General features: G+C 44.9%; 1 protein-coding gene across 1 annotated transcript in view; it reads left to right on the top strand.

The window, feature by feature from the left end:
- CACHD1 (cache domain containing 1) overlaps positions 1 to 7,094 on the top strand; it is a 205,604-nt gene extending 198,510 nt beyond the window's left edge. Inside the window, exon 27 of the mRNA XM_045064669.1 lies at positions 4,998 to 7,094. Coding sequence (XP_044920604.1) covers positions 4,998 to 5,236 — 239 coding nt within the window. The 3' untranslated portion in view covers positions 5,237 to 7,094. The remainder of the gene's footprint in view (positions 1 to 4,997) is intronic.
- The last annotated feature ends 10,614 nt before the right edge of the window (positions 7,095 to 17,708 follow it).

Genomic DNA, 17,708 nt, shown 5'->3' on the forward strand with positions numbered 1-17,708 from the left:
GGAAGTTTCCTTTTAGTGAAGCAAATTCCTCAAAGCTTCAGAGGCAAATGCTGAGCCTTGAAAACCTGGTCAAAACCTACATGGTGGAGCAGGAGACCATTTTCTAGAGATGCACAGTCTCCTGCAGTTATTCTCTATGACCACAAGGTGGAGAGTGAGTCATAGGCACCCTCCCGGCCTCCCCCAACCAGGGACCTAACATCACTAACCATCAGAATACCAAAGAGCCACAATCTAATCTTGAGTCTTCTGTTCTTTTTTTTTTTTTTTTTTTTAAGATTTTATTTACTTATTAGAGAGAGAACACAAGTAGGCAGAGGGAGAGGGAAAAGCAGGCTCTCTTCTAAGCAGGAAGCCTGATGCAGGGCTCGATCCCAGGACTCTGGGATCATGATCTGAGCCAAAGGCAGCTCCTTAACCGACTGAACCACCCAGGCACCCCTTGACTCTTCTGTTCTTAATGAACACCCGACCTCCTTTTCAAAGCCTACTTTTTGCTTGAGGTCATTTTTGCAAAGACTTCACTGTGTATATGTTTAGATAGTAAAGAAATCTTTCCTTTGAAAGTGTTTGCTGATATCCTTTGTGTTTTCAATAGAGCTTCCCCCTCCATGAGTCAGACTGAGTCTGTCTTATTCATCACTGTTCCCAGCACTCAACAGAATTGCTTGGTGCTAAGTAAACACTCCATTTGTTAAGTGAGAGCATGTGTTTGGCTTTTTCCTCCTCCTCCACAGCTTGCCATCCCTCCCTCCAGATTGTCATTAATTATTGAGATAAGAGGAAGCCTGAGTAAGTTGCAGAGGGATTGAGCAATGTCCCCAGAACAAGTGGTTCACTTTGGAAGCACCTCCGCTGGGGGGTTCCCCTCAGAAAGCTAGAGCAGGAGAAATAGGAGTACCCCTGAGTTGCTTTGGGAACCACTCAACTGTCAAAACCACCCTGAGCTGATGACCAGCTGGGTTTAGGACATCCCTAGACTCTTAGGTTGGAAGCCCTAGGAAGGACCCAGGGAATCCTGGAATATCTTCGTTGGTAGGTGAGCCTGCTGAATGTCATACTAGGGGAAACCACAGATAACTCAGAAAATTAATGCCATTGTTTTGGGAGCACAGTCATGTGATTTTGAATAATGAAGTGCCTGCTTTGTGTGAGGCATTGTGTTAAGTATTAGGAGTACCGAAATAAGGCTTTGCTCATGGACAAGGCAGCCCCGAAGTTCATTATGTAGTAAAAATCTCAGGGAGAGATGTGTGCAAAATGCCATTTAAACTCACAGAAGGGGCATCTGACCGCATGTGGGCTGAAAGCTGGGGTTTGGGTTGCTTCCCAGAGAAGACCTTTAAAAACCGAAGCATGAAGCACAATAGCCAGACGATGGTGGTGGTGGGAGGGGAGGACCCAACAGAAGGGCTGTCACGAATGTGCAAATGAGCTAACAGTTACCATGGGTGCTTGTAAATGAGTAGAGATGGGAAGCCATCAGGATATACTAGGAGGCAGGATAAAAACAGCCTGGCACTAATGGCTGGCCAACGGTAATCAGTCAAGACCCCGAGATTCTGCTGGAAGTGTACATTCTTCTCACGTCCCCTGTGAAGCACCTGGTAGCATAAGCACGCCGAGCGCTTTGTAGCTGGGGTTTCAGAGCCCGCCATCCCGTTCCTGGGCAAGCACTGGGGCTCCCAATCCCTTACTCTTGAGGCAAGGCATCATTGTTTCCCTAGCCCCTAAACCTAGGTACCTCAGACTTGTCCAAGGATGTCTTCTCTCCTGGCAGCTTCACCAGGCAAGTCCATTTGGCCACCGGATTCAGCCCACTCAGCTCTCCAGTGGTCCCTTGAAGCCAGCTACTTGCTCTAACACTGCTACTGTCCCTTCTCCAGATCCTCATCCTCTCCTGGGCCAACACTCTAGCCTTCTGTCCTCTGAGCCGCTGATGCCCCCTTCCTTCTGCCCAGCCTCCCCTGGACAACCACCTTGTGTCATTGCCACCCCCCTTCACCCTCTTGCCTGTTACCCTAAATCCCAATCCCTTGCCCAACCAGCCTTCCTGATCTGGTCTGAGCCCGTGTGTCTAGCAGTGTCTCCTTTGTCTTTCTTTCCCATACCGAGCTTTTTATCATCCCCCAAGCCCACCAGAGACTTTGAGGCAACTGTGTCTTTGTATTTGCTTATCTCCTGGCCTGTGGTACCTTTCCACCCCTCTCTTGACCTAATGAACACCTTCTCTCCCGTAAGAGCTACCTTAAGTGTCCTCCTCAGGTATCCTAAGCCAAGTTAACCAGCTTTGGTGATCCTTTCGGTATGCCTCTGTTTTAATACCTGTGTTTCCCCTTCTTGACTGTGGACTGCTTGGGGCCTCACCTTTACCCTTTTTTCTGGTGAGCAGCCCCCCAACCTGGCACCAATAAGATTCTCCAGGACCCATACATCATTGAACTCCCCATCATCTGCCATGACTTCTCATGGTCAACACTCCTGCGTTTCTGGCTAGACATCTCCACAGACTCTCAAATCAAGATAATCTGAAACCGGGATGCCTGGGTGGCTCAGTGGGTTAAGCCTCTGCCTTCGGCTCAGGTCATGATCCCAGGGTCCTGGGATCGAGCCCTGAATTGGACTCTCTGCTTAGCAGGGAGCCTGCTTCCCCCTCTCTCTCTGCCTGCCTCTCTGCCTATTTGTGATCTCTCTCTCTCTGTCAAATAAATAAATCTTTAAAAAGAAAAATAGAGGGACGCCTGGGTGGCACAGTTGGTTAAGCAGCTGCCTTAGGCTCAGGTCATGATCCCAGCGTCCTGGGATCGAGTCCCACATCGGGCTCCTTGCTCGGCAGGGAGCCTGCTTCTCCCTCTGCCTCTGCCTGCCATTCTGTCTGCCTGTGCTTGCTCTCTCCCCCCCTCTCTCTCTGTCAAATAAATAAATCTTTAAAAAGAAAAATAGATATCTGAAACAAAATTCATGTTCATTCCTGAGACTGGGTATCTCCAAGTCTCACCATCCTGACTCCAAGTCACAATCCCTGTTAATCCCCCTTCAGCACCCCCCAACAACCCTCTCACTTCTAATAGCTTACCAACTTCTCTTGTTTCTGCTCCTGAGGTACTTTTCAATCTGTCCAATCCCGTACCCATGGTTTTAATGCTTAGTCTCTCATCTGGGCTGTTGAAATAACCGAAGCATTCCCCCCACCCCTCCTTTTTATTCATAAGAAAAAGCTGCCATCAGAACTCTCTTTGAAACACAGAAACTGTCGTGCTGGTTTTTGTTTCAGTCTGCTCAGAACATTCTTTGGTTTCTCCATTTTTCTCCTTTGACATGGCCTTTATAATCCAACTCTAACTCCCTTTTTTCACCTCCCTCCTGCCACATTCTCCAGCTATCTACCAGCACTCACCCCAGCCACGTGGTACAGGGATGGCCTTGGGGTTCCACACCCCTGCAGTTGTGCTTTTCTGTCCTCTTGCTCCTATCCACTTACCAAACTCCTACACATCCTTTAAAGCCCAGCTAAGATAGGAGTTTCTCTGCAAAGCTTTCTCATTCTTCCAGCTGCAGTTATTCCGTGTCCTAGATTTCGGTTCTACCTCAACCATAGCACTTAAACCATTATCTGTAGTAGAATGAACCTAGCTTCATGAATATGTGTCTCCTGTTCAGTTGTGAAATCCTCAAGGAAAAGAGACATCTCTTATTCATGGTTCATCGTCCCCCTCTGGCCCATAATGGTCTTCTATCAATGAATAATTGAGCAGACCCAGCCCTGTGTTGGCTTTATTTCCCAAGCACTAGCTTTTAAGCTCCCTGCACATGGACCAGGTTTTCACCTTGCTGTCTCCTACAATGCCTAACATAGAGTATCTTGTACCTAGTAGGTGCACAATTAACAATGCTCATTGAGTTGGACCGGCTTAAATAAGCCTGCCATTTGAGAAAGGTTTTATTGAGGCCAGAGAATTGCCTTTCTCATTTTGCACCGAGCATACATTCGCAGCCACAGACGTGACTAGCGCTACCCGTGGGCGAGTGCTGATGGATGTTAACCGTAGATGCGGTGGAAATATTAATGAGCTGTCACTTCTCAACATTTTTAAAGGGGATTTCTGCAATATTTAAAAACATGCCAGGGTTCTTGGAATGTAATCCTTTGATCAGCAAGGGCATTTTCTTCTGAAACATGTATTACTTAGAATACCGAAAGAAATTAATCTTTAAATACAGTGAGCCAGCTTACACAGAGAATAGTTGATTCCTTTGCTGGTTGCTAGGGGTGTGCGTGGAGTTAGTATTCCATGGGGTGGAACTTTGGGCAAGTTCGTTAACCACTCTGATAGTCATCTCCGTCCCCTGTCAAAGGGGTGTTAAACCGCATGCCTGATTAGGGTGTGGGAGCCCCAGGACACTGGTGCTTGCCACGGAGCAGGTGTGCAGGTGATGGTGGCCATCGTCTTTGTTCTCACTGTGTTGTGACGTCACATTCAGGCCTGTCCAAGCCCCGCTCCCCACCCACCCCCGGCCCCCACCTCAATCCGAGTCCCGTTAGGACATTTTTTCTTGTTTAATTGCCTTTCTTTTTTTCCTTAAAATAAAATTAACAGTCCTAATCTTTCTCTCTGGGAAAGGTGTAGGAGGATAGCTCCCAAGTGTCAATGGTAGTTATCTGTGGATCAGAGGGGATGTGCGGTGATGTTACTTTGTGTTTTGTTGTTGTTTTGGGGATTTGGGAAAAGGCTGCCTATAGATTTTTTTTCTTTTTTGTCTTAATCTGTGCTTGCTCAGGTGTCTAAAACGGTTATGGTCTTATTGTGTAATTGTGGAAAAAGAATAGCTAACAAAAGATGTCTTTAGAAGTAAGTCACTTGACTGTCCGCTGGCAGCCTACAGACGTTGGCCGCCGGGTAGCACAAAGACAGGAGCATCTCCCAGCATCGTAGGCATCCGAAGTCCCGTTGCCTGCGTCTGGAAGTTCTCAACTGCCTGTTCTGTTCCCTTTCCAGGTTACAGTACCATGAGCCCGCAGGAAGACAGCGAGAATCCCCCGTGCAACAATGACCCCCTGTCAGCCGGGGTCGACGTGGGAAACCACGATGAGGACTTGGATCTGGACACCCCGCCTCAGACCGCTGCCCTCCTAAGTCACAAGTTTCCCCACCCCCGCCCCCACCACCCCACGCTACACCACAGCCACCACTTACAGGCGGCCGTGACAGTACACACTGTCGACGCGGAATGCTAACGCTCCTCTCACCGCCACGGGAGGACAGGATCTGGGAGGGGCAGAATGTTCTGGAGGGGGAAAAGAGCCAGCATCAGAGACTCCATCGTGAGAGACCCCCTGTGTGTGTGTGTGTGTGTGTGGGCACACGCGCACGTGTGTGCGTGTGCACACTTCGTCCAGAGTGATTGAACTCCTTTCCTGCCCGTTCACATGTTTCAAGAGGAGAGACTACAGCAGACTCACACTCATGAAAATGCAAGTCTGGCTCCGAAACGGAGGGGAAAGAAGCCTGATTAATGAGCCTGCCATCGTACTAAGGGAATGGAACAGAAGGCAGACCTCCAAACAGAGACGAAACCCATAAATGAAACATGGGGAACCTTCGTTAAGCTGAGCCAGAGGAATGTTCCAGGGAGCCAGAAACATTCGGCTCTCCTTAACTGGAAGAGAAAGAAGCATGCCCGGCCGGAGACTGAGAGCGTGGCCTACCCAGGGAGGAACGTGTGCTTTGAAGATGTCGCTTGGTTTCGCGGTGGTACCTAGTGGTACCAGGATACCACAGTCGCTCTCGGAAACTCCTGGTGAGCTCTAATGATGCATCTCAAAATTTCTAAGTAAAGGATTATTTTTCTACTATTTATTGAACTTTCAAACATTCTCGAACTTCGGGGGAAAGAAAAGGAGACATAGGAGAAATGTTCAGCAGTCATCCCTAGCTGTTTTGTGTGTGATCAAATGCTTCTTTGACTAAGGAGCTCGGTTAGGCAACGGATACCATCCCACTGCCCCAGGCCGCGAAATGGGAAAATGAAGAAATCTTTCTCTCCGACCTGTTTACGTACATTTTCTTTGGAACGTCGTTTTACGGAAACACATCTTTATTTGCGATGCAGTATTCTTTCTCTGTGTTTGACAGAGGCGGAGAGGACAGAGGAATCCAAAATGTCTTTAAAGAAATTCTAATGTTTCTCTTTAACTCCTTTCCACTCCCCGTACAGCGCTTTTCATAGATTTCTACAAAACGTAATGTTACAACCCCAGCCTTTCAGCTAAGGGAGGGATGGATTTCTTCTCCTTGGGTTAGAGACTATCAATTTTTAAATGTCCCATTTTGATTGTGAGAAGAGTGAGTACGTAAGGGAAGATGTTTTTAAGATTCACGATTGGTTCTTAATTAAAGATTTCTTCTGATATCCTTGTTCAAAGCTGCTGCCAGTTATCCAAGAAGTTACCCACCAAACTGCTTTGTCATGTATACAGAGATTCATAAAATCTGGCTAATATGACATGGGGCATTGTAATTTTAAAGTAGTGTTCTAATTACAGTGATGTATTTTAGATTCACATTTTGTGATTCAACTATGTTATAAAGACATTCTTGCACCGTGTGTGTGGTAAATCTCCGTTTATATGTAGTTGGGAAAAAAAAAGTCACTGAATAATGTTTTAATGATAGGGTATTAACGATATAATGTAAAAAAACAATTGGTTCTTCAGAAAGTAAACTATATGCGTGCTATCAGGAAACCCCTGCATACTGTGTATAAATTTTCAGTCTAGTGAAATAAACTGTATGAATGGACGGTTTTAGTGTTTATAGTGATTTCTTAATGTCCTCCTTCTTGTGCCTCAAGGTAAATTATGTTAACTTTGTAACCTAGCAGGTCAGTCACCAAACTGAAAGGGGGTCTCCCCTCGATGCTGCCATCAACTTCAGGGATTTCTTGACATCTTGAAAATAAAAAAAAAATAATAATTTTTAAGAAAATAATGGGATAAAATGAAAAGCAAATGTTACAATGTGTGGGACATAGCGCCCCCTCCCCTTGCTGGACATCTGCATTCATGTCAATAATAAACGGTTGTTCTCAAATTGCTGGAGAGAATGGGTGACTTTCCTGTCTTTCCAGAAAAATTAAACCTCTCCGTGGGATACCGGTTTGTTTCCTGAGGTTGAGAACCTTTGTGTGATGACACTAACCTATTGATGGGGGGAAAATTGGGATTTTCAAGAAAAGAGTCACAAAACCTAGAGCTTAATAAAATATGTTAGAGCCTACTCAAATGTAAGAACAGAAATGAGTCTTGTGTCTTCTGTGATAAACATCTCCCCTGTCCTGAACTTCAGGGGAAAGTAATTGAATGCTTCAACTGAAAAGAAAACACAACTGTTGTTTTTCAGCCTCTGGAGAACAGGGCACACAGATTTGCAAGGTTTTATCCTTCAAAGTTCCCTTTGTCTTCTTCCCTCAAGTGTTGCTTCAACATTTGTTGTTCGTGTTCTTGTTTTAAAGGACAGTTCCGTTTTTGGAAATATCTCTCCTGGTGACCTATATTGGTGGCTCTTGCCCCTCAGGTAACATTGCTTGTTAAACACAAGTCATCTCTGGAATCCTGGAGGAAGGTCCTAGCAATGCCTTCTCGTTCACTAAGGCCCTCTTAATGCCTGTAACCAATGTTCATATCAGCGTTGACAAGTTTCAACAGCTAAGGGTGCTCTGGGTCATTTGATAAGCTAGAAAAGGGAAATTCTTATTTGTGGCCCAAACCAAACAGGGTTCAGACTCATCTAAGCTCTCAAGTACATGTTCATCTGCTTTTATGACGTTTATTTTACACATTTTGGAAAGTGGTTTTTCTTCCTCTGCCTCTTGATTTCATTTGAATGTTCAACTAAGCCTTATTAATACTTTCATTTGAAAAATGTTGTCAGGGATGCCTGGGTAGCTCAGTCCGTTAAGCGTCTGCCTTCAGCTCAGGTCATGATCCCAGGGTCCTGGGATCAAGTCCCCACATTGGTCTGCCTGCTTCTCCCTCTGCGTGCTCGTGCATACTCTCTGCCTCTCTGACAAACAAATAAATAATACTTTTTTTTTTTAATGTCACATTTACTCAGGTTTATTTTGCATGTCGGAGTGACTGATAGGTGGAAAGAAATCCTGGAAGATGACTTAAGCTCATTTCCCTGTGGTGATGGACTGTTCTAATGATTCCTCTTTCAAGGAAAAAAACCATATCTGGTAGAATAATCAAAATGGATTAGCCCAGCCTTACCTGTGTCATCTTTGGTCTATTTCTGACGAGAGGAGTGGCAGTTTTCCTGGCTGAAACACAATGCCATATTCAGAATTTTTTCTGATTTTTCAGTAAAGAATATTAAGTTGGAAGATCTATTTGTATGGCTGTGATAACTATAATCTGCTTAGTAGCTAAGGTGTGTATCAATATATACATAGATCTATAGACCTCTGAAATTGTTGAAGCTGTCCTCCAACCTCCCTCATTCTTCTACGTGGCTAACTAGGGCCTCTTCCTTCCTGACCTTTTTAAAAATTCATTATGGCCCCCCTCCTCAAGAGGAGATTTTGATTTAAATTCACCCTTACAAGAAGTTAAATGCTGGCAGGTAAGGTTTTGTTGGATGGGATGGAGTTCAGAGGGCTACAAACCATTGTAATACTCTCTTTTCCTCCCTGCCCTGAATTCCATTTCTTCATGTGACCCAGATCTTCGCTCGTGTGTATGTGTGTGTGTGTGTGTGTGTGTGTGTGTGTGTGTGTGTGTGGTTTTATTTTCCTGAGCTTTATTGAGGTTTAATTGACATAAAAAATGGTAAGACACTGGGGTGCCTGGGTGGCTCAGTCGGTTAAACATCCCACTGTTGGTTTCTTCTCAGGTCATGATCTCAGTCAGGCTCTGTGCCCAGCCCACAGTCTGCTTTCCACCTCCTCCTCCTTCCCCCTGCGTTCGCTCGCTCGCTCTCTCTCTCTCTCTCTCAAATAAGATCTTTAAAATTGTAAGATATTTAAGATCTACATCTTGGCTATCTGATCTATGTATTCATTGTGAAAAGATTTCCCCCATTAACACTTTCTTCATTGATTCATTTTGGGGGAGAACATTAAAGTTCTCTTTTCCACTCTTACCAGATTTCAATTACACAATACAGTGTTGTCAACTCTAGTCACCATGTTTTACATTAGATCCTCAGACCTTATTCATCTTAGAGTGAAAGTTTGTACCCTTTGACCAACCTCTCCCTATTTCTCCCACCCCCTGTAGCCCTGGCAGCCACTTTACTGTTTCTAGGAGTGTAAGCTTTAAAAAAAAAAAAAAAAAATTCCACGTGTTAAGTGATATCATGCACTGTTTATGTTTCTTTGGCTTATTTCACTTAGCATCATGTCCTTATTACACTTAGCATCATAGTTGTCACAAATGCTAGAATCTCCTCATAGCTGAATGTTCATGTCTTTTGACCTACTTTATGTTCTCTTCTGCTCTTAAAAGAAATATCTGTTCCTTTCATCTCTGCAGATCTGAATTTACATACAACTTCTTTCATGACCAGCCAAGTTCCTTGACCCTACTTAACACTCCTGTGCCTGATAAAAATTGAGCTCTGCCCATTCATATCTTGTAAAGCTCCTCCCCAACAGTCTGAGCTTCTGGTTAATCTTGGCTCAGGTGTCAGCTGCATTTTTGTATGAACTTTTTTCAGAGCCTCAGTTAGACCCCTGCTTCCCAAGAGCAAAGATTGATTCTTCTTCTCTGTTGTGCTCCTGGCCCCATACCCTCTACTTTGCAGGGAGGGCCTTCAGTGTGTGTTGAGAAGATTAAATGTCTGGAGGGTCAGCTACAGCCATACTTACAGTTGACCTTTGAAAATCACAGAGGGGAGGGGCCCCAACTCCCCACACAGTTGTTAGACTCCCCAAAAACTTTTTTTTTAAGATTTTATTTATTAGGGCATGAGTGGAGGGAGAGGAAGAAGCAAACTTGCCACTGAGGAGGGAACCCAACATGGGGTTTGATCCCAGGACCCTGAGATCATGACCTGAGCTGAAGGCAGACAGTGAGACCATGACCTGAGCCAAAGGCAGAGGCTTAACCCACTGAGCCACCCAGGCACCCCAGAATTTAACTCTTAATAGCCCGTTGTTGACCAGAAGCCTCAATAGTAAACAGCTGATTAACACGTTGTGTATATGTATCGCATACTCTGTTGTTATAATAATGTAAGCTAGAGAAAATGTTAAGAAAATCATGAAAAAATTTACAGTCCTGTATTGAAAAAAAAAAAAAATGGACAAGTGGACCCATGCAGTTGGAACCAGTGTTCAAGGGTCAACGGTAATGAGTTACAACAGATACTATACTATACTATTATTTAAAGTAGTAGATGGAGTAAATTTATTCCTCCAAAATAGTTTGCTTTATCAATTAGTATATTTTTAATTAAGGTGTAATTAGCATAACATTTTAGGTATGCAAGGTAATGATTCAGTCTTTGTATGTATTGCAAAGTGATCACCACGGTAAGTCCAGATAACATGCATCACCTTACACAGTTACAAGTTTCTCACCATGAGAACTTTCAGGATCAATTCTCCTAGCTACTTTCAAATAGACAATACAATATCATTAGCTATAGTCACCATACAGTACATTCTATTTCCATGACTTAAAACTGGAAATCTGTGCCTTTCGACCACCTTCATTTTGCCCCCCTCTTCCGCCCCCCTCAGACTCACACAACCACCAGTCTGTTCTCTGTGACCGTGAACTTCATTTTGGTTTTTGTGGTGCAACTGTTTCTTAGTACATCACACTCAAAATTAGTACAATGTTCCATGTTTAGCAGCTGTTTAATGTTATCACTGGCATAAGAATCAACTTCCTGAGACAGCATATATGCCTTTAAAATTCCACCTAAATTTTAATAATCTGTGTGAGGTGTAGCTACATCCAAGTGCAAAAAAAAAAAAAAAAAAAAAAAAAAAAAAAAAAAAAAAACCTGTCATGTAAGTTAAATGTATAGTTACGCAATACAGTTTTAAATGGCATTGATTTTGAAGGAGTCCCGTTACAATCTTCTCGTCAGACTTCTTGTGTTTGTCTCACACTACTCATTCTATTTCTGGGCACTGCTTGATTAAAATGTTTTATGTAACAATATACCCACCAGGATTACTGCCTTAGTTCCTACTTCAGTCTAGTGCTTTTGGAAAAAGAAAATTACATAACAAGAAGCTTGGCTCCCCTGCAAAAGTGTGTCCCTGACTTTCAAGGCTCCTTGGCAATCCTTTGTCCAGATCCAGTTTGTTCTCTAGTACACTCCCCTCAAATTCTGTTCCAGAACGTCTCCTCATCCCCCTGCCCTGTGCCCTGCCCTGCCACAGCCTCTCTACAGCTGCCTTCATTCCATGCTGACATTTGGGTTGAAACCCCACAACTTTTCCACCTTCCACGTCACCATGGCTCTCACACTTCACCCTCTCTGTTCTCAGAGGAAGGAATGTTCCAACTCCTTCCCAAATTTGCAAGCCCAGCTTGCACCACAAATGCACATCCTCACCTCCACTGGTCCAGTCAGTGCTCCTGAAACACCCCATCATCCCTACAAGGACAACCCTTCCTTCACCTTGCTTTTCCCTCCAAGGACGGTGACAGGTTCTCCCTGCCTTTCTGGGCCCCTTTTACACAGTTGCAGGGTTCCCTCAAGCCCTTGCCAGCCTCTCCTGCTGAGCCCTGGATGCAAACCCTCCCCACCCCACCCACCGTGGGCTCCTTCTTTGCTGGGGCTTCAGCCAGAAGCTACAGAGGCACCATCCCCCAGCCTCCGCGCACCATCTCTGCTTTCCCCAAATCTTCACCCCCTGTCGGGTCGCCTGTGAGATGGGCCACAGGGGTGCTTCACAGGCAAGTGCAGCAGCGGGCATCCTGCCAGCCCTGCCCTGCTCCCCTTTGTTGGCCTTTCTCACCTGGGTGGCCAGACCGCTTCCTGGCTGTTCTCCCTGCTCCCTTCTGCCTCATCCAGTTCACTCTCCAGGCAGACATCCCCCTGATCTCGGTTTTGAAGAAATGTCATGTACCATAAGCTTAACAATTTTGAAGAATACAATCAGGGCACTTAGTAGTCAGTGTTAGGCGATCATGCCCTCCGTCTAGTTCCGAAGTATTTTTGCCACTCCAGAGGGAAGCCTTATACCCATGAAGCAGTCACTCTCCAGTCCCCCGTTTCCTTAGCCCTTAGAAACCACCGATCAGCTTTCTGTAGATTGCTGTGGATTTACCTGATCGGGATAATTCCTTTTTTTTTTTTTAAGGATTTCATTGATTTTTTTGAAAGAGAGCAAGACAGTGAGTATGCACATAGAGGGAAAGGGAGAGGAAGAAGCAGACTCCCCACTGAGCGGAGAGCCCGACCTGGGGCTCGACCCAAGGACCCTGAGATCAAGATTCGGCCTGAAGGTAGAGGCATAACTAACTGAACCACACAGGCGCCCCTAATTTGGACATTTCGTATAAATGCAATGAGTGGCCTTGTGTGTCTACCTTCTTTCACTTGGCATAATACTCATGAGGTGCTCCTGTAATGTGGCACGTATCTGTATTTGATCCTTTTTCGTGGCTGTCTACTATTCCATTATTTGGATAAACCACCTTTTGTTTACCCATCATCATCTGATGGATGTGTGGGTTGTTTCCACCTTTTAACAATTGCATACGGTGCTACTTTGACTGTTTTTATATGCGTGCTTGTTTGAAAACTAATTTTTAATTCTTTCGGATAAATCCCAAGGAGTTGGATTGCTTAGTCACGTGGTGATTCTACGTTAAACACTCTGAGGAACTGCCAGGCTGTCTCCTAGAGCGGACATGCCATTTTCCACTCCCACCAGCAAGGTACAAGAGTTCCAATTTCTCTGCTTCCTTGCCAACACTTACTTTCCTTTTTCAAAAAAATTATAGTCATCCCAGTGGATGTGAAGTAATCAAGTAATATGGATTACTTGATTCATATTCATTGTAGCAGAGCAATCTTATTTTTAATGTAAAATTAACACCTGCTTTAACCTTTTCCCATTGCCCCACGCTCCTTCTGCCCTTGGGCTAAAGTCAACCTTAACTCCGTCTTACCCCCAGTCTCTTCATTCCCCCTAGGCTTCTCTTTATTTCTCATGTGCCTTGCCCTAGTCCGGCTCAGGGACTGTGTGTGATCTGCCCACTCCGCCTGGAACCCTTCCTCTCCCAGCCCCACCGAGGCCCTGGGTAACTTGCTTCTCCTCCAACCTCAGCTTCAAGGCTACTTCCTCAGACACTTACCCACCAGCATTAGCTTCCATGGTTGCAGGGAAAATGTGATTTAAACCCCAAACGGGCTCTGGCTGCTTCTCTGCCTGCTAGCAGAGAGGGCGGCATGATCCTTCCGGGGAAAGCCCATCCTTACACAGGCCCTTGCCTTTACAGAGAACAACAGTCTGAAACTCGGAAACCCCCGCCAGTTTTTCTGTGCTGCGAAAGGTTGAGACTCTTCACCCTGCGAAATCGGTCTGCATCAGAAGCTGGGGTAGAGGGTGCTTCTGAAGGGGCTCGGAAAGCAAGAAGCGGGGGACACGTGGGGTGTCTCGAGCACCCACACAGAAAGGGGACCCGGGAGAGCGTGCCGGGCACCAGGTGGCAAAGGAGGCTAAGGGAGTGTCAGATACCGACGTGCTGGCTGTTCGGCGTGCACCTGCACCTCCCCCAGCCTTCACTGCAGGTTCACGGACACGAGCTCTAAGTGAGTGACTTAGAGGAAGTCAAGGGGAATGAACCAAGGGCGACGGGTCAGGACAGAGTAAAGCCAAGAGGACTGCGATGCTGCGGAGTAAGAGGCCAGTGACACAGCTGAGTTGAACGAATCCTCAGGGCGGGAGGCCACCAAATCTCTGAGGAATTCACAGGCGTCTCGGGAAGGTCACGTCACGGGATTACTACAGGGCTCGGGATAAAAGCTCCAGGCCACTTTTATTTCAATCCCCCAACACCGCTGGCGCCCAGCCGCGTGTGGGTATTTCACAGCATCCCGTGTGAGATGTCTCCTCCTTTGCTGTCATCACACAGAGCTATTTGTTTTATGTCTGTCTTCCCACCAGACTAAGCATGGGACAGCCGGGGGTGGGGGTGAGGGGGTGTCTGTGTGTTTGTCTGCGTGCTGTGTCCTGGTGCCCCTCTCCAGCAGGTGCATGAAGATATTTGCTGGGTGAGTAAACTTATTTCTGACCAGAATTGGAAGTGGATTAGGACAGGAACAAAAAATACTAATGTGGGGTAATTTCATATTTTTTTAAATTTCTCTCCGTTGCACTGGGAATAGAGTGAAAAAGATGACTGAAAATCCCAGATGCCTGAAATTATAAGAACAGGTTTATTTGCTAGAAGATTGGAAGAGGTTGGAATTGCCTTATCAGAATGTCCCATAAGCACATCAAAAGCAACCTGTCAACTATAAGAATACCAGAAGGAAGTAAAGGCTTGGGTTCATGACTTGGTGTAAGGAAGACTTTCTTAGACAGGGCCCACTGAGAAAGCAAAAGTCCTAACTGAAAGATGGGTATAAATTTAAAATCTCTGTACTATAAAAATAACCCACCCAAAAAACCCTTAATTGCTAAAATAGAACAAAGGCTTGGCACTGACAGTAATATATATTAAAACTAATGTAATAAGAAGGACTAGCCTAATTAAACTATGAAACCAAGAAGAAATTACCCAATACAAACTTAAGCCAGTCCCTCTTCCGCAAAAAAGAAGGTACATATCACCACTAACCTTGGGAAGAAATGTTCAGTGTTTCTAGAATTAATAAAATACAAATTAAAAAGAGGTAAAAGTGTTCGCCCATAGATTGCAAAATCTCCAAGATTGTATAACCCCCTCAGCATTGATGGGGGCATTTACAGTGGTAGAACTGCTTTGGCAAACTACTGGCATTTAAATGCACAAACTCTCTGATTTCACTTCCCCATATGTATCCTATAGAAACACATGTGCACCAGGAAACATGACAAATATGTTTACAGAGCATTTGTTGAAATGGAAAGAACTGGAAAGCACCTCAGTAATGATTCAAGGGTAAAATGTGTATATTATGAAATATTCTGCAGCTGTTTTAAAAATAAGGTGGCTCTCTGTGCATGACCATGGTTATATCTACAAGACATACCATTGAGAAAAAAAAAAGCCAGTTGCAGAGAGGTACATATAATGTTACACCTGCTGTTTAAGAAACACAACAGAGGGTATATGGGTGGCTCAGTCATTAAATGTCTGCTTTCAGCTCAGGTCATGATCCCAGGGTCTTGGGATCGAGTCCTGCATTGGGCTCCCTACTCAACCAGGAGTCGGCTTCTCCCTCTGCCTCTGCTACTCCCCCTGCTGGTGTTCACTGTCTGCCTCAAATAAATTTTAAAAATCTTTTAAAAAACACAACAGATATCCTAGATGTCCATCAGCAGATGAATGAATAAAGAAAATGTGGTATATAGAGAGAGCAGAATATTATGCAGCCATCAAAAACCCTGAAATCTTGCCATTTGCAAAGACATGGATGGACCTAGAGGGTATTATGCTAAGTGAAATAAGTCAATCGGAGAAAGACAATTATCATATGATCTCTCTGATATGAGAAATTCGAGAGGCAGGGCATGGGGTTGTGGGGCATAGGGCGGGAAAAAATGAAACAGGATGGGACAAACCATAAGAGATTCTTAATCTTGGGAAACAAACTGAGGGTTGCTAGGGGGTGTGGTGGTGAGGAATAGGGTGGCTGGGTTACGGACATCGAGGAGGGTATGTGCTATGGTGAGTGCTGTGAATTGTGTAAGACTGATGAATCACAGACCTGTACCCCTGAAACAAATAATACATTATATGTTAATAAAATTTAAAAATTTTAAAAAGAATTCTGCTAGCTGAGACTGAATAGAATAAATAATTTTAGAATTTAAAAGAAAAAAACAGATTCCAACAAATGATCTCCAGGTGGAGGGGGAAAAGGCTGGCATTGGCCAAAGCACATTAGACTTCTTGTGTATAACATTCCAAACTTTTGCAACGCAAATGTAACTGCATACTGTTTGTATTTTACAGTAATTTGAAGTGAAATGCATAACAGGAAGACTCTCCAGGGCAATAAGAAGAGAGGAACTAGTGATAGACTAAGCAGAAGGAGCCAGACACTGAAGAGTGCATTCCAAGTAAATCCTCCGAAGTGAAGTTGTACATGGATGAAATCCACGAAGATGAAGAACAAGCAAAACTATTCTATAGTTAGGGGCGCCTGGGTGGCTCAGTGGGTTAAGCCGCCGCCTTCGGCTCAGGTCATGGTCTCAGGGTCCTGGGATCGAGTCCCACATCAGGCTCTCTGCTCAGCAGGGAGCCTGCTTCCCTCTCTCTCTCTCTCTGCCTGCCTCTCCATCTACTTGTGATCTCTCTCTGTCAAATAAATAAATAAAATCTTTAAAAAAAAAAAAACTATCCTATAGTTAGGAACAGAAATCAAAGCTGTGGTTCTTCTGAGCCTGGTGAAGACAAAGCAGTGAGGGGCTCCCGGGTGATGGAAAGATGGGGTTCCTGTGGCTGAATCCATTGTGAAAACTGGACCATTGGGATCAGGGCATTTCAATGGCTGTAAGTTGACCTCAGGAAATGAACAAAACTGTCGAGCTTTGTGTCTGTCATGATACAATGTTCGAAATGTCCATTTTGCCCCAAGTTAAACTGACGCCTCTTCCTGAAACACACTCATCCTGGTTTTCCCATCTCTGCCATCCTCCCGTTGGCGATGTCACTCCACGAGAGGATGACCAGGTGACTCTGGCCACACACAGCAGTTTGAGGAAGAGAGGAATGTGTCCCCATTTGTTAAATGTGGCTGGCGGGCAGGTGCTTTATTTGTGGAGAATGTATGTGGTGAGTGCAGCCTGGCCAGCCCCAGGAAGGGGACCAAGGAGGGGAATGGTGAGTCATCTCCTGTGCTACCCGATCAGTATGTTTCGTGTTCAGGAATCAGTTTACAGAGATGGGAAGCAGAACAGATGAATAGGAAAAGGATACCCATTCAGCTTTTTAATTATGGAAAAGTTGGAAAGGGGAAAGAAACAAAGCAAAGGGGCATGTACTCCTGAGAGAGAAAGATGCAGCCTGAGACTTGTTCTCTGCTGGCCTGCAAGGGGCCTTCTCATCTGGTCTTACAGGGAGGGGAACACGTGTAGAATTTCAGCAACAATGGGAGCTAGGCTGGAAAGGGGGGTGGGGCTGGTGACAGGCATTCCTAACAAGGAAGATGTCCTTCCAACCAAATGAACAAAAGATTTAAAAGGTAAAATATTTGGGGCTCGTTATGAGGATTAAATGAACGGTTGCATTGGGCAAAATTCCTGGCATTAAATAGTAGGCAGAGATGTTATCATGAAAGAATGACTGCCCCTACAGCGGTAATAATATGAAGCAAACTGAAATTCAGACTGTTTTGTCTTTTTGCAAATGTGTCTTGGTTAATTTAGTTTTAAGAACTTCAACCTATCTCAGCTGGAAGAAAAAGCAAAGAAAGAAAATAGGACATTTTTATAAGTTGGTCCAGATCGAAAGGGGATGTGGTAGTTTCTTCCTTTGGGTTACAGACGGAGGGTGTGGCCCACCCAGAAACTCAACCCGTCCCTGA

The sequence above is a fragment of the Mustela putorius genome, unplaced genomic scaffold (assembly GCF_011764305.1).
Source record: "Mustela putorius furo isolate JIRA1106 unplaced genomic scaffold, ASM1176430v1.1 tig00003853_pilon_pilon_pilon, whole genome shotgun sequence".
Classification (NCBI taxonomy): Eukaryota; Metazoa; Chordata; class Mammalia; order Carnivora; family Mustelidae; genus Mustela; species Mustela putorius.